This window comes from Ambystoma mexicanum, chromosome 1p, assembly GCF_040938575.1.
Source record: "Ambystoma mexicanum isolate Mex_15411 chromosome 1p, UKY_AmexF1_1, whole genome shotgun sequence".
NCBI classification, from domain to species: Eukaryota; Metazoa; Chordata; class Amphibia; order Caudata; family Ambystomatidae; genus Ambystoma; species Ambystoma mexicanum.
The window spans coordinates 1,354,132,377-1,354,153,063 of NC_090921.1; the positions used below are offsets into that span (position 1 = coordinate 1,354,132,377).

The 20,687-nt window shown below is 45.5% G+C and overlaps 1 protein-coding gene across 1 annotated transcript in view; it reads left to right on the top strand.

Moving 5' to 3' along the window:
• CA11 (carbonic anhydrase 11) overlaps positions 1-20,687 on the top strand; it is a 1,189,254-nt gene that overhangs the window by 1,055,757 nt on the left and 112,810 nt on the right. The window contains exons 4-5 of the mRNA XM_069607034.1: positions 32-217; positions 3,581-3,676. Of these exons, the coding sequence (XP_069463135.1) occupies positions 32-217; positions 3,581-3,676 (282 nt within the window). The remainder of the gene's footprint in view (positions 1-31; positions 218-3,580; positions 3,677-20,687) is intronic.

The following is a 20,687-nucleotide window of genomic DNA, read 5'->3' on the forward strand; positions in this document are numbered from 1 at the left end:
CGCTCTTATCTCCTTTGTGATCCTCCTCCAGGTGGGTGGAACACTGCATAACACAGGCCGGCACGTGTCCTTCCGCCCTGATCCGCATCACCCCGTGAACATCTCTGGTGGCCCGCTGCTCTACAACCACCGCCTGGAGGAGGTGCGGCTGCACTTCGGCAGCGAGGACGGGGTGGGATCAGAGCACTTTGTGAACAAGAAGCCATCGTCTGCAGAGGTAAGTGGATCCTAGCAGCCCTGAATGGATGATAGTTGAAGATATATCAAAAAATTAAATTAACAAACATAACACAGCAGTCAGGATTGCTGAAGGACAATAGATGTGTTAAATTGAAGATAAATACTGTCACTCAGAGAATTAATCAGGAAATCTTTTGGCGTAAAAGTCACAAATCTATCAATTCAGATACAGTGTCAGGCCACTGAAGTATCAGATTGTTGCCGTGCCCCGCGGGACGCCCCAGAAGAGACTGGCCTGCTGGGGGCGCTCTTCCGAGCATTCCATGGGATCGATTTGGCGCACTTGGTCTGTCTAGGGTTGGACTGCTTGGCCAGCCTCTGCTGTTGTTTCAAGCAATTCGCTTCCACCCGCCTTGGGACTGTGACAAGGGTATAAGTATCAGATTTTTCATTGACAAATAAAATGTAGTGTAGCTCATTACTTTCTTAACAACATTAATAGCCACGAATCATGTCTAAGAAAAATCCCCATCAAAGTGAAATCCTCAGACTGTCTTAGAGTCGATGCATTTGATTCATACCTGAGCCTGCAACCAGGCTATAAACTAGATAGCCATTTTAGCATCTTAGACTACAACTACAAGTGCTGTCTCCTTCATGCAGACGGCGAAGTCCCAAGGTCTGCATAGGATTATTGTCTACATTATATTCAGCGCAGGCAATTATGCTTGCAAAAATTAAGCTCATACGCCTATATGGCTTTTTTAAAGGGCAGGATGGGTGCTTAGGAAAAGTAACAAAGGTCCGGAACATAGGAATGGAGAAACGAGGGACCTTCAACTGCTAAACAAAAGTTCTTTATTAAACGTGCCTCTACAGATTTTCACAAAATCCCTTGCCACACATTTAGAAGCTAGGTGCCCCAAAAGTGAAGCTTCCCAATGGAAGAGGATGCCTCCAGAATGAGACAGCGGCGCCCAATAGAAGGATTCTAAACTATATCCCCTCAAGGGGGGTCTCGGCGGCAGGTCCAGGTGTAGTTCTTTTATCAGCTACCAAAACACATGTACATGCACTGGGGGCGGTGTCTGCTCATGGTTTCACGGCCTAAAGAGCGCAACATTCCCCTTGGTAAATTGTTAAAATCTTCACAACTCCCCTGGCTGTCATGGTATTCTCTAGCACCATTCACACCGTTGTTTTTCGACCAACAAACAATTCAGTCCCGAGCACTCCAACCACTAATGCACAAGAATAGATATTATGTGCTTGCATCAGGAACATAATTATCGAAATGGATGGCTATCATTCAAAATGTGCAGATCTTCAAAGCATGCTACATATAGATTTGGCCGGTCCTGACATTTTGTTTTGTTAAAAACTGCATAAATAACAAGGTGATTATGGTCTTAAATGTGACACATTGCGCAAAGCATTTCTTGTGCCTTTTTGAGTTTGTCAGCTAGGGTCAGCCAATATAGACCACTCAGGTCATTGCTCTCTTTAAATGGCCACCCATGAGTCGTGCTGTGCTTTGAGTCTAGACCTATGTATTGTCTTGTTAGTGTGAACTTGCCAAATGAGTAATGGATTAAATACGATTTTTCTTTTATATCACTTTAGTAACCCCATCACGAAGCTTCTGACCTTCGTAAAACATATAAACAGATGAGAATTGTTTTTACTAGGTGTGATGCACTTATGTGGTATTATATGTTAAGGCTTTTTTTTTATTTTAAGTATGTTCCTGATGTAAGCAAGTAACATCTCTTTTTGTACCATTAGTGGTCGGGATGCTCCCAATTGAATTTTTGGTGGTTGAAAAAGGGTGGTGTGACTGTCTTAGAGGAATAGGAAAGAGAACTGAGGAAGAGCGCCTCTATTAGGTGCTGTTTTTAGGCTAGTTTAATCCCGCTAGAGCGGAGGCACAGACCGGCCCCAATTTATTTAGGGTGCCATAATATTCTGACACTGCTTCTGAGACAGAGAATCACACACAGGTACACAACATGGGTGACTTTTCTTCACATAAGTAGCTCTGGAGCAGCCGGGCTGTGCTTTTAAGGGGTCAAATGAAGTTCTGAGGGGCAAATTCCATAATACCTATCTTATTCGACGGCAAATTGTGATCTCAAAGACAGCATGTCAAGTGTAGAAAATATGAGTCCGACAGAAAAATATCCTGTTATTAGATAAATCGGAGTAAAGGGAGGTCTTCCCGCTTACAGTGTAATGTTCACATTTGTGAATGCGGTAGTAAGATGCTCACAATTATTTCCACATCATCCTACCACATCAGTCAGCTCCTCAGAGTGCGGGTGTCTGTCATGTAGGTGTCTCCCCTTACCTGTGGATTCAGCACAGCCTGGGACGGCACTGCTGGCAGACCTCTGGTGACCGGACCATCACGGCTATTCTGCAGACCTTGGAACCACAGTGATTTAGAGAGCCCACCACCTGGAGCTGCCACCCCGATCCCCCAAGAAACCCATTATTGAGGACATACGAGGTCTTATAATGGCTTTCTCAGAGGCAGGTGGTGGTGTTGAAGGGATCACAAGATGTCTCCAGAAGTGGGACAATACAAAAGAAAGCCATTTGCTTTTTATTTCTCTCCACCGCAGAGAGAAAATGCGGATTCTCTGCATCCATAAAAGCCTGAATATCAAGGAATGTTTAGGCACCACTTTCACCCTTGACAATATAGAACAATGCACAATACATCGCCAGGATGCAAAGAGCAGATGAGACGGTGAATTGATCCACCCGTACCTTTTGTGAGGAATTCGCGGTGTTGCCATGCACTGGTGAATGTACTCACTTGTAACCATTTCCACCCAGACATCCTAAGCTATTTATATGCATCTATAGACGAATAGAAGACTAACTAATCAGTAACTCTTTATTATGGTTTTTTTAATGCCTTGGAATGGCATTGGTGATGTGCTACACTACAAATCCACTTCGGTAACAGGTCTTTGCATCGAATTCTTTTCCATCAAATTTTTTTGCATCGAGGGTTTTGCAACAAAAAAATATGCATCAAATGCATGTTTTGAGGGGTAAAGGGTTAATTTTTGTGGTGGGGGGTTTTAAAGGGTAAAAAAACAGTGGGCTGGGGATGGATGTCACTTAAAAAAACAACATTAAAAAAATGTATTCGATGCAAATTTTTTCGTTGCAAAAGATTTGATGGAAATGTCCCTCGATGTAAAAAATTCGATGGAAAGACCATAAACCATCCACTTCTAGTTTGCTTTCCCTCCAGGCAAGTCTGCTGTTTCTCTGCGCACTGCACCCCCATCTTGGTCAGTTTCCCTATCTTGCCCACACCTACGAGCTATATGCCTCCCTTAGCTGCAGGCCACCACCTGAGTTTACTATCTCTGATCCACTCCAGGTGCAGCTGATTCACTTCAACGAAGATCTATACAGCAACATCAGCGAAGCCTCGCGGAACCCCAATGGTCTGGCTGTGATCTCCTTCTTCATCAACGTGAGTCCTTGTTTTATTATTCGCCAATCAGTGCTCTTTGCTGTGCCATCCCATACAACATCCACATTTTCAAGGGTGGTCCAGCCGACAGTGAATAGGAAGGTTCCCCGATAGCGTGCATGTGCAGAAGTGGGGCACAGGGAGGATAAGCCCTGCAACATCAGATCTTGACCAATGAATAAAGCAACATGTAGTAAGGTAGTGCAGCGTCCCGGTTTTGACGTGCATGGAATTCCCCCTCAGCCTCCTTGGAATTGCTATTCTCCGTATCCCCCTTGCATTACTTTTCTCTTCAAACCCCGTTCCACCTTAACACATTCGGTATGCTACATCTGTCACACATTGAGGCACCAAACGGTAATCAGGGAATCAAAGATCTAGCTGGCGTGGCCACAGTGGACATTCAGGTGAGTGAGCCCCACAAACCCCCAAGCCCGCAGCAACAGCCCGTTGCCAGGAAGGGAGCAATGCTTGGAATTCTCTTAACGTTTCAAGGGGATGCACAGAGAAGGCAGGCAGTAAGTAGATCCTATTGATTTTCCATTGTGTAGAGTTCTGCAAGGATCCGGGCTAGGTAAGAGGATAGAGCATTCGCGCTGGGGGTGCGTCTTCATAGACAGTCTATCCAGATAAAACGATCCATCAAGGTACACCTCTTCTATTTCTATTGAGACTCGCTGCACCCAGAGCCCATTTGCGGTAAGTGGATACATTCATTTCAAGTTCTTCCGCTCAGAGTGATACCAGAGTACATGACTAATAAATGAATGCATGGGTGAATAAGTAACATAATGAATGATTGAATAAAATGATATAGCGCAGTTCTGTAAATTGAATCACCCCAGGGCACTTCTCGCTTGAAGCAATAAACATCGTGAATATTTAGAAGCAAGATTTGACAAAGCCAGTATTTTGGGCAGATGTGTAGACAACATATAGGCATTGGCAGACCCTAGCTACTTACACCGCCCTAGTATTGCCATCATTAGCGCAGGAAGTACCATCATTTGCCAGTTGTTGGCATGATGTGCTATGCTTCTCAGATCGTATGTTTGGGTTTTCTATCATATTTCAGTCAATGGGCCTCATTATGAGCCGGGTTCCAGGATTGAGGAATTACCGGGCCATTTCGACCTTGGTGGGCCCGGTAATTCCCTGTCCCAGGAACCCGGACCCGGTACATCCCCATTCCCATTTGAGTCCCCGTAGGGCTCAATGGGAATGGGGAGGATGCTAACAACGGGTTTGTTAATGACGGGCCCGTTGTTAGCATCCTGGTCTGCTCGCGGGTGCCGGTAAGGACGTCTGGTCTGGACCAGACGTCCTTTCCTCCACCCGCGAGCAGACCCGTAATGTGGTGGCCCGTAATGAACGGTGCCGGTCCCTTACCAGCACCGTTAATTGCCGGTCCGTCTGCCTCCTAATGAGGTCCAATGTCATCAAAAGCCCTGGCACTCCCATAATTTCAATGTGGTGGCATCGAAAACCCAGGTACAAACATCATTGCCGGGCATTGCCCTCAAAGCCTTAGGTACCTGCAGCGTCACCATCCAATGCACAGGTACTCACACCATTATCAAGGATATACCCAGTCAGCACATCAGTGCCATGTGGAAATGGCCTCCCAATGAAATCCCTCAAACCCAGTAAAGGTGAATTTTTGGAGGGGCTCATGAGAGGAAACATCTTATGTTCCTGAATGTGTGCTAGCGTAACATCGAAGTCGGAAAAAATTAGACACTGTCACACAATATCTGCTTCCTTCTCAGAGTTACAAGCACACCCTCACAAAGAGTGATGCAGTACTACTGAGAAGCGCGGGTACTGGAACATTAAGAGTGTAGGGACCTTTTGAAAAATGTTGACACAGGCTCAACAAAGTATAGCATCTTTGCGGAGAAGTATTCGCTTCCACGTTAGAAGTATATCCGTTCATCGAGGCAGTACCGTTCTAGGTCTAAAGACCTACTTAAAAAGCGAACAAAAAAAACGATTTAGAAAGACCGCTCTGTGACCGAATCGAACTCCCAGCCCCTGCGACGCACAGGGGCTGACAGGCACGCCACAACCCGGAAGCGGCCACGAGGGAGAATGGGTAAGTGTGTGTGTTGGGTGTACGTTTTTGTGTGGGGAGGGGAGGGAGGTAGTGGGGGCTGAGGGAGGTTTGGGGCGGGTTGAAGTCCCCGATTTGTAGCAAATGGGAGAAGAGAGGGTGGGGTGGGAGGTGGGGGATAGAGGCGAGTTTCGAGGAAATGTTATTTTTATGTTTTTGTAGACCGCATGAAATCAGCTGGAAAAATGTGTCTTTTGGTTAGGCGGCCTACAAAAATCGAAAAAATGACAGAGAACCGGCAGTATTAGTGCAGTCCATTCAAGGTACAGCAGCATCCCTTTCGAGAAGTGCTCACTCTGCCCAATTAAAAGCATGCCATCTTTGTTGGGAAGAGCTGGTACTGCCACGTCAATAGTATAACAGGCCTCATGAGATGCACTGGCGATTTAAAAGCACAAATACACAATTGTGTAAGGTTAGTACTTTCCCAGGAAAATTATAACATCTGCACTGAGACGGTGCAGTTTGCTGCCATTAAAAGTGAAATGGGTCTACTGAGAAATACCAACTCATTAACATTGAAGCAGCTACACTGAGAGAGCACTGTCTTATTAGTGGTATAGAAGCCCTGCATAGAAGGGCCAACAGTGTCCCATTAAAACATTAAATGACCTGAGGAAGAGTATTAGTACACCCTTGTCAATCAATCCAAAACGTGTATTTCGGCAATGCCATAAAAAGTGCATACAAAACAACAATCACAATACATACGTGAATACACATGTGCAACCTTAAAACGTCAATCTTAAAAAGACTCCCGCAAAGGTAGTAACCCGTTTGGATCGTTGTGCCATGGCAAATACATACATTTAAAGCAAACCAATGGCAATCCCCCACAGTAAAAAATAATCCAATTGGTATTGTGTCAGTGCTCATTCCATTTGGTAAATTGTAAGCAACTTGCATCTGAGCAACCAAGAACGGCGAACCTCATTGAAAAATGTGTTTAAAAGTTGTACAATTTACAATCAGTTCTGTTGGGTAACACATGAAACCATTGAGTACATGACAGATTAAAAACAGTGCACATGAGCATTTTAATGCATTTCATGATTAAGGCTCTTGCCCACAACATATGTCAGTAATATACTGCCAGTGAAAGGAGGCATGTTCATACAGGCTGTGCCAATGTATGCCAATATTGCCACTGTGAAAAGACATCGCCATGCTAGCTGTGCCAATATATGCTGTAGTGCCACTGCAAGAGCACACTCATGGTCACTGTGCCCAATAATGCAAGTATTACCTCTGTGAGAAGACATTGGGTCTCATAACAAGTTGGGCGGAGTGGTAAAAATGTGGCATTAAAGCTATTACCGCTCCACCCAACTATGAGCTGGGCAGAAAGCTAGGGATTCACCCAGCTCTGAGCTGTGGGTAACTCTGCCGACGTTGTGCCCATTTTTGGTCCAATTACTGTGGCGCTGTTAGAGCTGCGGTAATTGTGGCTAAAATGCCCCCTTGGGTCCAATGGACCCAATATAATTGGGGACTTACCAGTTTTCCACAACTTGGGATCCGGCGCTAATAGCGCCGGACCGAGTTCCGGTAATACTATTTGCGTTGGCCGGTATCCCGGCAGATTTGCCGCCGGGATACCGCCCACTCGTGATGAAGCCCATTGTCACGTTGCCCATGCCAATGCATGCATGCACCAATGCTACTGCAAGAACATACTCATGTTGGTTGTAGCCAATAATGCCACTGTAGGAACACAATTATTTTGGCTTTGTCCATGGGTGGCATGGATGGATGTCATAGGGGGGACAAATGTTTGGCGAGCATTGTGTGAAGTTCTTTTGTTAGGCATTGAGGCAGGTGGTGTGAGATGCTCTGCACCTCTCTGCGTCTTAGATGGTGTTCCCATTAAAGGCGCATCTTAAGTATTCTTGTCACCTGTGCACTCCTGGAAGACAAGACAGAGACACGAGGGCCAAAGAAATGAAAACAGAGAAAAAGAGGGGAATACAGGGGGCTTAAATAAGGAAAATATATCACGTACTATTGGGTGAGTTTTTGAACTTGTGCGACGGAGGAAGCAGTTGCAGAAAAGTAACAATTCTAACATTAAATGGCAAGGGCAGATGTGGCAAGTACAGTTGAAGCAATTGCCTTTATATTTGAATCGGTTTATGATCGCATTGATTTCAATAACTAACCCTTTTAATGTCAACAAACTTGGGAGCCGAGCAGACGTCAAGGGTAAGGGCCCCATCATAGCAAGCCTCCATGCAGAACAGTGTCCTCTATACTTTAGCAGGGCAGCAAGTCTTTGTTCAAGTTGCCATGGCTGCACATTGCCCCGCTGGCTGAGGCTGGATGTTCATTGGCTGGCAGGAAAGACAGGCCATGATTGGTTGATGCTGCTCGCTGCCACCTTTGCAGGAGCCTCCTCTGGAGATTGCTAAAGCCGCAGTGACGTCACTTTCGGCGCCAACCCCCATTCAGCCATGAAATCTTATAAAAAGGAAGACAAACTAAGCTACCCGCGGCCCATCACTGCGAAGACCCTGTGAAACCAACTCTACTGTGACAAGACCACACAGACCAAGAAGAATAGAAACCCACGACTACATACTCAACCCGAGAAGATGGAGTAATGAGGCTCGAGCCTTGGTAACCAAAAATCACAGCTGATGGATAAAAATCTATCAGCTAGAAGAAGAACAAGCGCTAAAGAAAAAAAGGGGTTAGTAATACAAAGTGCTGCAGGCGAGCTTACACGGGTCTTGTGAGGCTTACAGAGACTGCCTCCAGAAAAAGGGGGGAAGAGCGAGGCACCAAATCTTCGAATTAGATCTTAGTCAACTTAGCCCTTGTTTATAAAATGAAAAGACAGGATAAAAACAGGAAATTAAGGAGACAGGCAGTAGATTGCCTAGCCCCCTGCCTTCATCCAGTGAGAGTGTGTCTGACGCATTCATGTAAGGGTCAGGCAAAAACCTGACTGGTTGAATGCAATATAGTCAGGAAAGAGCAGTTGAAGCAGCTAAGATTGGTTGAATGCAGACTAGGAAGGAAAATGCTGACTCCCATTGTATCCTTGCATCAGTCCAGAAGCCTATATACATAGGAATACTTGACAAAGATGGCCTCTCCACCTTTCTTACGTCAAAATAAGAAGGGGTCTTTTTCATCTACCCAGTGGTCAAAATCATCTCACACTTCCAATGACCCTTGGTTTGGTCATGTGGCTCTCCACAAATGTCAAAATCGATCCAGCGGTAACACTGCACAGTAAACATTACAACTTTGCCACATGCATAACGAGTGGCTGTGAGTTTGTAGAAGGGGCTTAACCGCTTCCTTGTACAGAGCCACATTTTGTGCAATGTTCACTGTCCTGACACCATCACTAACCTCAGGCATAAACCATGAGCAGTATATTTTCAGAAGATTCAGCAGTTTATTTATTTGTTTAATGGGTTTTTTATAACGTGCCTAATATCGTACCTGAGTTTGGTTTCTAAGCGTGGAACCAGAGTTCGAACTTCGGTTGTTCTGCATAGCCTTGCTTCCAAGACCAGCGGTTGCCCTGTGCTATCCTCCATTCACAGGGTTGAGGTTCTCACTGTGCAAGGAATGATTTTTCGATGAGTTGTTATGTTAGCTGGTCTTTGAAAAGCCACTACAAAGCCAATTACCATTTGGTAATACCTCGCTGCACTTACCTGGGTTTCTGGAGGACCGTCATCAGATGTGACACACAGCGTGCATTGCATTCACAAGGATTACGTAATTATAACATTAAGAGACAGTTCTGAAGACGCCCAATGATTTCAGTCATAGACTACAGGCTGGTGCTATGCGCGGGACTGTGGTGTACAATGTATGGATACATCTGTAGCTAATGTTGGATGTGTAAAGACTGAACCCCCCCCCCCAACCCTCGGCACACACTTAGGACGTTTAATCCCTCGACTGGCTCATCAAAAAAGTGCCAACGACGAGTAAGTTTGTCTATTTTGCATAGACTTGCATAATAGCCTGGCACTTAAGGGGTTAACTAACTCAAAGCCCTAACAATGTCCATATGACACATTTCCAGCTAACGGATGGGATGCTTTATTGTGCAAGCGAAGGAATGCGCATAGACAACATGCGCGACGGGAACTATAGGATGCAAAGAAAGAAATATGAAAAAAGTGCTCAAAACTGGCCAATTGATTCTGTTGAACAGATTAAGCCTCATGTCCTATTAGATTCAGGTGTTAGCACAGGGGCAATCGTGCAGCAAATGGACTTTCAGCAGCTTGTGGTACTTTCATGCTAGGGAGTTCAGCAATCAGGTTGAGCTCCCTGTATAGACTTCAGCCTCATGTTGAAGTCCCCTGGAATAGCACCATGGTCCTCCGCCAAGGTCGTAATGAGGGCCAATGTGTTTTGCAGGCTCCGTGGGGTCATGAAACAGAATGACTGTTTCTGGATTTCTTTACCGCTCCGCCTACAAAAACCAAACGGTTTTACGCCAGCATGACGTTTTCATGCGGGCTGATAACCATTGGGTTCCTATGGAACGCACTTATAAAGCCGGTGGATTCCACCATAATTGCCTCCCGCACGGGTAGCCTGAGGGAGGCCGTTATGCATTTTGCACTATGAACTGTTGCGCCAGGTTTAACACATGTATTGTGTACTTCACAGCATGCCCAGATTTGCAAGGAGGATATTAAAGGGTGTGAAAGTGCAGCCATAGGGGGTTTACTCTAGAGTTTATAGAAAATGAGCCCCTTAGCCCTGCTTGCACCAAGTTTTAATCCAGGACAACAGAACGGAGCAAGCTGATTTTACTCTATTTTCATGATTATGCAGTAACAGAGTAAGACATTAAGCTGTAGGCTGCATATTTTGGTAACGGCAGCTATGTAGTGTGTGAAGGATAGGTGGTGAAGCCTAGGAACTAGACTGGTGTGGAGAGCGACATGTGTGGGGTGTCCTGGTGAGTTATGTGTCCCAGGGAGTGAGGTTGTGTTTGTGGGATGGGAGGGGAATGAGGAGATATTCGTTTTTAGACAGGTTGAGTTTTAGGAAGTGTGTGGCCATCCAGGTTGACAGTGTATGATGTTGTAGAGCTCTGACAGGGTGGATATTTGCAAGTATATTTGTGTGTCGCATGTGTATTGCGGATGCTGTGTTTGCTGACAGTCAGTCAAAAGTATTCAGCTTTACGGTCATACACTTTGTGTCAAAAATGTATAGTTATTGCACCCTTGCCCCAGGGTGAATACTTGGTACATCCTTTCTGAACCCCACTCGCACCTGTCCTTCATACGTTCCCATACCTTTAGAAATTCGGAGCTTTGCCGTGGTGTGGCACACCTGCCTTGCTTGCACCTTCCATAGGAACCTGTTGCTGCATCGCCCTCTGCTTTCCAGACCTTTTTTACCGGGAGCCTTTTCTTGCATCCAGCTACACTCTGAGCTAGGCCTTTCCCTCAGAAGTTGTTTCTCAGTATTTTGTCCCATTCTAGATAGTTATATATAGTGGTGACTTAGCTAAGGTAGCTGTGTTCCCACCTTTGTTCAGCCTCCCTTGCTCTGTAAGAATGCTGCTCCACCACCAAAGTCCGAGAACCAAAGAGGTGAGCGGTAGAAGATCCATGAGAGTATTGCTTCTGCTGCTTGTCTTGTGAACCAGAGCCCTCCAGCCCCAGTAAATGTATGGAGAAGGATGTTTGCCATGGCTTCCCTTCACCGCACCTTGCTGGCTGCATTGACCGAAGACCAGATGGGAAAGAAGAGTATCCCAATCACTGGGGGCCCTCCAATGTCCTCCCTCGCTATGTGGGAAGGATTTGCGGTGGAGCTCTACCCCCTCCTGCTCTACACCCCCCCAAGTTAACCCCTTGCCAAGCTTGCCCCAAGTACATTAGCCCTTGACCGAGCCAGCATTCTCCCCTCAGGTGCTGTTCGGATAACCTCATATGCCTCTAAAAGGCAGTGTAAATGTGTGAAGTTACTGTCAATAACCCCAATGTCTTGAGCATTAATATTCAAGTTATCGGTGAATAAATGGAGGTTATTGAGGTGGATTCACCCATTCACTGCTTCTTTTGGAAGTTGATGTAGTTAATCAGCTCCCCAGCATATTTTCCCTCGGGCACACATATGTTGAAGCTGTGTTTTCGTTGTGTGCCATGTATAAAGCAGTTTATGGTTAACAGTGGCGCCTAGTGAACTAGTCAAAGACTGATCTAGCGGGTGAAGTTAAAGTGTGCAGTATTTCATTTGAACAGTTTCCGTTGCCTCTGTATACAGAATATCCTACATATGGTGAACTATCTGCATTTATTCTGCCTGTGTAATATTCAACCTGATGTAAAGTTGTCTGCACTGAACTGTGCAAATACTACGTTCATGGCATCTCACCAATGTAGGGGTAATCTGCTATTATTCGGCATTGTAGAAGATCATTACCATTTACCTTGCATGCTACTCTGACTTTCCGGTTATTATTTGCATTTACCTTGCATGCTACTCTGACTTTCCGGCTATTTACCTTGCATGCTACTCTGCCTCTACGGCTATTATTTGCATTTACCTTGCATGCTACTCTGACTTTCCGGCTATTTACCTTGCATGCTGCTCTGCCTTTCCGGCTATTATTTGCATTTACCTTGCATGCTACTCTGCCTTTCCGGCTATTATTTGCATTTACCTTGCATGCTACTCTGACTTTCTGGCTATTTACCTTGCATGCTACTCTGCCTTTCCGGCTATTATTTGCATTTACCTTGCATGCTACTCTGACTTTCTGGCTATTTACCTTGCATGCTACTCTGCCTTTCCGGCTATTATTTGCATTTACCTTGCATGCTACTCTGACTTTCCTGCTATTTAACTTGCATGCTACTCTGCCTTTCCGGCTATTATTTGCTTTTACCTTGCATGTTACTCTGACTTTCTGGCTATTTACCTTGCATGCTACTCTGCCTTTCCGGCTATTATTTGCATTTACCTTGCATGCTACTCTGCCTTTCCGGCTATAATTTGCATTTACCTTGCACGCTACTCTGAATTTCCGGCTATTTACCTTGCATGCTACTCTGCCTTTCTGACTATTATTTGCATTTACCTTGCACGCTACTCTGACTTTCCAGCTATTTACCTTGCATGCTACTCTGCCTTTCCAGCTATTATTTGCATTTACCTTGCACGCTACTCTGACTTTCCGGCTATTTACCTTGCATGCTACTCTGACTTTCCGGCTATTTACCTTGCATGCTACTCTGCCTCTACGGCTATTATTTGCATTTACCTTGCATGCTACTCTGACTTTCCGGCTATTTACCTTGCATGCTACTCTGCCTTTCCGGCTATTATTTGCATTTACCTTGCATGCTACTCTGACTTTCCGGCTATTTACCTTGCATGCTACTCTGCCTTTCCGGCTATTATTTGCATTTACCTTGCATGCTACTCTGACTTTCCGGCTATTTACCTTGCATGCTACTCTGCCTTTCCGGCTATTATTTGCATTTACCTTGCATGCTACTCTGACTTTCTGGCTATTATTTGCATTTACCTTAAATTGTGTTCTGCCTTTTCATTGTTTCTAAAACTCGGACTGGCATCCCTGGCATCGGAGAATCCTTGCCTCGGGGCTGCAGTCGCTCTTGGGTGCACATTAAGCGTGCTATCACCTCGTTTCATTCTACAATGGTTTCGCATTGGTTCTTTATTGTCAATTGTAGTAACGGTTGTCTATTAGGGTCCCCAGTCCTTCAGTTGCCCCCATTGGTGAGGTTTGCACAGTCCGATTCCATCCAGACTCTTGGCTCGAACGCGGGAACATTTATCCGTTTGCACCTTTTCACACCGAGCACTAATTTTGTGAAGACACTGCCTGGTAAGAACCCGGGTTGTCCAAGGCCCTCACCCAGTGATTGCCCTTGTACTTATCTGCCCCCTTTACACATTTGTCACATTTGCATGACACTCCGTGGGGTGCTCAACGGGGTGGCAGGCACATTGCACATTTTGTAACCAATATATTTATGTGTACTCACTACTGTGGGTGGAAGTAAGGGCTGTGTGTTCAAGCTATCACTTTGGAAGAAGGACGTGGGTATTTGCACAGGCCGAACCTGTCAATAAAACATGTATGGGTGTGCTGTAATCGTGACGAGGCACGCAGGCTGGGGCAGGGATCAGTTGGGCAGTATGTCCTTGTGAATCGTAAACCATGCCCACTTGGGTAGACCTGATGCCCTTTATTCAGCCTGCTGGCTGTGTGGGTGAATGGCACTGTACCCCCAGTGCTGGGAGAAATGCTGCCGCGTGAAGCAGCACGGGCTTGTATTGGTTATGCAAGAATACATTGGCGAAGTAATGAAGGTTTTATACCTGGTACTCTACGGGACGTAATTGCTATCTTGAATTACAGCTGTCTTTGTGGCAAGAATAATTGAGCTTTATGGAGATGATATGGTAAACGAAATGTGCGATTTGCTGGTAATGTAGTGTATGTAGAGCTTGAATGCTGTTGCGTGTAACCGTGGTATATGTATTTGTCCTGCTTTGCTGACAATGATGCATCGTGTATTCCATCTGCTTTCAGGAGCCCAATGGCGTTTGCCTGAGGGAGGATTGGGGTTTCAATAGACAGAGCTTTTGAAGGGAGTTATATGAGCTCATCACCCCACTAAAGGTGTCTGTCTTCTCCCTAACCCTTAATATATTCAAATAAAAAATGCTGTTATTCAGGTTGGTGCGGGGTTACAGGTTGCAGACAACTTACTCCTGAGCTTGAGAAAAGCAGGGTTAGTAGCAGAGGAGATGATTTATGAATTTTTCACGGGGGGTGCCCAAATATAGGAAGTGACATCACCAGCAGTTATATGACCGCATTTGCATGTAGTCGCCAACTTGGTGCGAGGGGGTTGGGGGGGCGCGGAACAGTGGAAACATTGGCTAGCATGTACTGCATATTCCAAAGTCAAGTAAGAAGGAGGTTTAAGCCTTCCAGTTGCATTCCAGTAGGCCATCACTGTCCCTACACCACCCCTCTATAATCATGCAGGTTGTAGTAGCCCTCAAAGTGTAGAGCAACAAAACTAGAATGGGAGAACGAAATGCCATCCCATCCTGTGAGTGTGTCAAACCTCAGAGCAAAGACTGTGCATGTGCCTCCTACCTTGGAGCACAATCTCACTAATTTGGTGCAAGTCTTGCAAGTGGGTGCATGGGAATCCCATGCTTGTGTGTGGGCTGCAGACCCCGGATCACATGCTCACTTCTTCAGTGTGAAACTCTGGCCAAGGCTCTTTGGGCAAGCATTCAGGATGGGTCTCAGACCTTTAAACAGTGTGATATATTGAGTGGGCACCTCACTCCTTGGAGCATAGTATACCCGTTGCTGGTAATCTCACAACTGGACGTACAGTTTCACTCTTGGTCATCTCAATGACCCCATGTATATTAATGGAGTCAGTCTCCCATCTGGGAAGACAATTATATTTCTGTTAAAACACTCTGAATTCTCACTCCAGTTTTCTCGATCTATAGATCCATACCATATTCATTCATTGTGTGTGTAGGGGTGATAACCTGTGTCTGAGAGCTCATTCTTTCATTCAGGAGTGATAAAGGGTTAACAACCCCCTGTATGTAGGATCAGGCTCATTTTGCCCCATGACCCCTCACTCCAGAATAAGTGAGCAGGTTTTAGGACTCTGCTGATTCTGCTATCCTACAGGCTCGAGCCTTCTATCCCTTGCCCCATCACGGCTTCCAACATCCTGAGTGGCAGCTTATGGACAGCAGGCAGCTCAGGATATGCCTGTTGCCCATTGAATGTGAGAGTGCCATGAATCCACATTGGTGGTGAAGAAGCACTCACCATACAGAACACAATGGTATAGTGTTGCAGTTCTGCTGAGAAATGACAATTCGGTCTGTTTAAATGTAAAGCAGAGTGGCTGAGAAGGACACACACTGTGCCGTTAAAAATAAAGCAGCTGTGGTGGGTGGAAGTGCTGCTTCGGTGGCATCAAGAGTATGCAATTCCCTGCGGGGTAGTGTTGGTAATTTCCTATTGAAGTATAGCAGCCCTATTGAAAAGTGCCATTAAAAGTGAAGCTGTCCAGTAGGCTGGATCAGTGCTGCCCCATAAAAGGTGTAGCAGCCTCTGTGAGAAGTGGCAGTGCTGTCCCAATGGTGAGTAATGTAGTATTTTCACATTAACTATGCTTAAGCACTTTGGGTTATTGAATAGTGCGGCTGCATTCTGAGTAATTCCGTCCCTTTAAATATATGAGCTCTTGTATAACCACAACAGTGTTGAGTTATTCTGATGATGATGTTAGACGTGCTCAATAGTTCTGGTTCTGTATCATTAAATGTACTTCAGATCTTCAGAGTCTCGGGAGGATAGCTCAGGGGCAACGTGCTCGCCTTGGAAGCAAGAGGACATGGAGCAACACAGGTTCGATACCTCGGTCCGCGCAACACACGTTCGATCCCTCGGTCCGCGCTTAGAGACCTATGGGTATTATTACACGCATTTTAAATAACCAATAAAAATAAAAAATAAAAAATCTACTGAGAAGTGCTAGGGCCTTGTCAAAAAGAGTGTAGCAGCTCAACTGAGAAGTGCTGATGTTGTCCCATCAAAAGTATAGCAGCATTGCCTCAATAAAAGCATAGTATTACAATTATAGAAGCCCTGTTTAGCGAGTTAACTGAGGAGTACCAGCATTGCCCCATTTCAAGTATGGGAGCTCTAGTAGAAAATATATTACACAGCCCTGCTGAGAAGTGCTGTTACTGTCTCTTTAAAAATATAGAAGCCCATTAGCTCTGCACCATTAGGACCAGCAAGTTCTGTCCATTGCATGCTATTACACTGAACAAGGTCAACAGTATGGCAAGATACATACTGGGTTCTATGTGATAATTCTGCATTTTGAAGAACAAATACAAAAAAGACTGATTTATTTTGGCCGATTTGTGTGGTCTTGAAAAGGGTGAATTATCACATTCTACTGCCCCCCCACCCTGCTAAACTCCCCCCCCCCAAGAAGGTGATCCCACCTCACCCTACCCCACACTCCCACCCTCTCCCATGCTGTTACCTTCTTTAGAATTCAGGGGAGTTGCCTCCCTTAACGCCTCCGTTCCCCGCCCATAGCATAACATTCACCATCACCACGTACACACTCAGAGGCATGCAGTCTTAGGAGGATAGCTCAGCAGCAACATGCTCGCCTTGGAAGCAAGATGCCATGGAGCAACAGAGGTTCGATCCCAGAGTCCGTGCTTAGAAACCTATGGGTATTAAGCTTGTTATAAATAACCTATCATATCATATCAAACAGTCTCATTTGCCCTCTCCCTGCCACCTCGTTTCGCAGATGCAATGCAAGAGGGGTGCCAAAACGATTTTTAGAAATCGAGGGACAGACTTGCTTTGCATCTGTGCCTCCATTTCTAAAAATCGTTTTGGGTTGGGTGTACCTCTACATCTGTGCACCCCTCTTTCCAAGAGGGGTGCACAGATGTACAAATACATCCAACCCAAAAAGATTTTTAGAAATTGAGGGCAGACTTGCTTTGCATCTGTGCCTCCATTTCTAAAAATCGTTTTGGGTTGGGTGTACCTCTACATCCGTGCACCCCTCTTTCCAAGAGGGGTGCACAGATGTACAAATACATCCAACCCAAAAAGATTTTTAGAAATTGAGGGCAGACTTGCTTTGCATCTGTGCCTCCATTTCTAAAAATCGTTAACCCAAAAAGATTTTTAGAAATTGAGGGCAGACTTGCTTTGCATCTGTGCCTCCATTTCTAAAAATCGTTTTGGGTTGGGTGTACCTCTACATCCGTGCACAGATGTAGAGGTACACCCAAACCAAAATGATTTTTAGAAATTGAGGGACAGATGCAAAAAAAGAGTTTCTTTTTTTCGATTACATTTCATTTGTTAAAATTCAATTTGGTAACATCACATGGAACCTGGCCTGTCTAGAAGTTGCAATATCTTGACCATGGCACAAATAGGCATGTGATGGCAATAGCTGCCTAAAAGGGGGACTTCCTGTTCCTATAATGTTAACTTGGGGCCAATAGCAGCATGGCAGACGTGTAGCACACGGACAACGTGCTGGTTTTGGGAATAGGAGAGTGCCATGCGACACGCTTGAAACCCTGGTAGCAGCAACTAGGCCCTTCTTCATTCTGAGGCCGATGAATCGAGTAACGTCAGCAGGTAATAATAATAAGACACATTAATGCAGCGCTTAGAAGGTCTCCATCTACGTGAAGCAGTATGAAAATCACCACATTATAGATATAGGCTGCAGCGCCACTGCGCACATAGTGACTTGCTTCGCAAACTGCGCTTGCTGCTGTTTCGGAATGTCAAAAGCTGCCCATTTGTGGGAATACCTGCGAATGATGCATGTTCCTGACCATATGACAATACCTGTAATTGGTTATATGTTATCAATGCCCAACAAAACATATCAAAAGAGGGCAACTTAGACATGCAATTGTAGCACTATGCAAATCGTGAATGCGCAAGAGTGTGTGATTGTAATACCTACAATAGCAAGAAAGAAAATCTTTCACTACAAACAGGACACAACTGTTGTTTGGTCGTTTATTATTTCTACGAGAATTGTTTTCTACTTTTCCAGATACATTTGTTTACACTAAAAATAATAACCACACACACACACACACTCTCTCTCTCTCTCTCTCTCTCTCTCTCTCTCTCTCTCTCTCTCACTCTCTCTCTCTCTCTCTCTCTCTCTTACTCTCTCTCTCTCTCTCTCTCTCTCTCTCATCCCCTGAGTCTTCAAACTTTCATTTTTTTGAACTTCTGGCGCCTTTGCTAAAAAGGCCAGCAACAAATATGATGGGTAACAGTATTTCCATGTTCCCTCCTTACTCGGTCTTTCTTGCCTCCCAATAAACAGCATATTTTATCAAGGTGACACCATGTCACCTGAGCATGTGCTTCCAGGCCTGGGCTTTTGTGTAACATGTCAATGCATTCTGGGAATTGTAGTCTTTTGTTTCAACTTGATTACCATATCAGAAAACAATCATTTTCTAAGGAAGCCGCGGTTGTTTCCAGATGAGATGAGTTACTCATTCCATTGCCCTGAAACATCCCTTAAACATGAAAATGAGCCCAGTCACCTGCTAAAGAACCACAGAATGCATGCCAACTACTCCACCCTCATATGACGCCTTCCTTTGAGTGTCTACTTTGGTCTACTACTCTTGCCGCCACACCTGCTTACTCCTGCAGGCTAGCTCTCGCCCTTTTGAATAAGTCAGAAAAATGACCTTTCAGTCCACCATAGCCCCCAACCCTCCTTTTCGGTATGCCAGTGCTGTGCGGAGGTTCTCACACTGTTTAAGCTTATTTAGTTTCATAAAGAAATGCTCATGTGTGAGGAAGAACCTTCTTTTAAAAACCTCTGGGCAGAGTATTGAGCCATTGGCTGCATCATGGTAGGTAGATGGCTATGAGCAGGGCAAGCACGTGTGCCTGCTGCGTCGTTGGCCCCCAACTGTGTCCCAGACGTTGCCCCGTTTTCCCACCCCTTGAAAACGGCCCTGCATACTGCCAACATCACCTCCAATTCTTTAGTTCTTGAGGACACTGCAGTTGTTGGTAGCTGCCCTCTTACCCACGCCAGCCACCCTGCTTGACAATTCATAGTCTCTGAGGCCCTCTGCTGGACATTCTTGTTTTTGCAGGTTTTACCTTTCTCCAAAGGTGGCCAGAGCCCCTTGGCCACAGTGGCCTGTACTTTGCATGTAAAATAGTATGGTTGAAAGGAATCGCTTCTTTCAGTACAGTAACCCAACTTGCACCTCGTCACATTTTAACAAACCGGTCTGCATGTTTCTAAAAATTTTGAAATGTCCTCACGTTTAACCGTAACCTATCTCTGGACACGACTGGGAGTTATGGTGTTTTCCTCGTTGTATTTTTCGTGGACTTGCTTTTACCAATCTTTACTGTTAATAAATTGAGTAACTCATTTTCAAACTATTTTGACCGAGGCAAAGTTTATGGTGTGCTTTATTTTTTCTCGTTGATGTGCCAGTGAAAGGCTTTCACAGCGGCACACATGAATCCTCTAGAGCAGGGTTGTCCAACTCCAGGCCACAAGTGCCGGGATCCTGCCGGGTTTTCGCGATATCCCTCATTAATATGCATGAGGGAAAATGTGCATGCATTTAGAATCATTGGGCCTCATTACAACCCAGGCGGTAAGGGGTTAACGGCGCCGTAAAAGGTTGCAGCGCCGTTAACCCCTTACCGTCTAATTACGAGGTCCCATTGCAGGTCCCTTCCTTAACGGCTGGTCTCGACCAGCCGTTAAGGATTGGACCCGCAAAGGGACCTTGGAGGTAATTACGGTACCGCAATTTGAGGTACCGTAATTACCGCCTTCCCCATTCCCATTGAGCCCTAAGGGGGCAAAAATCGGAATGGGGAAGGGCCAATGGTGAATGGGGAATTACCGCCCCGCCAACCTTGGAATGGGACGGTAATTGCGCAATCGTTAAAATACCGGCGTCAACCATAACGCCTGGGTCGTAATGACCCCCATTGTATTGAAATGAACCTCATGAATATTGAGGGATATCCTGAAAACCCGACATGGATCTGGCCCTTGAGGCATTCAGTTGGACAACCCTGCTCTAAAGCCAGCCTCAGCATGCTCATTTCTACAGCCACATGAACACACTTATTGAAACACGCCTGTATCCTGAAAGCCACTCCCTTGACATATGAGCGTAACCAATTCAATCAGCCCCGTGGGATCAAGGAGAGAGCTGGCACAGATCACCCAGTGAGATCCACGCAAACCTTGGCATGCAGAGATCACCTGGGAATATGATTTCAGAGATGGGCGCCTGCACGGGCATGAG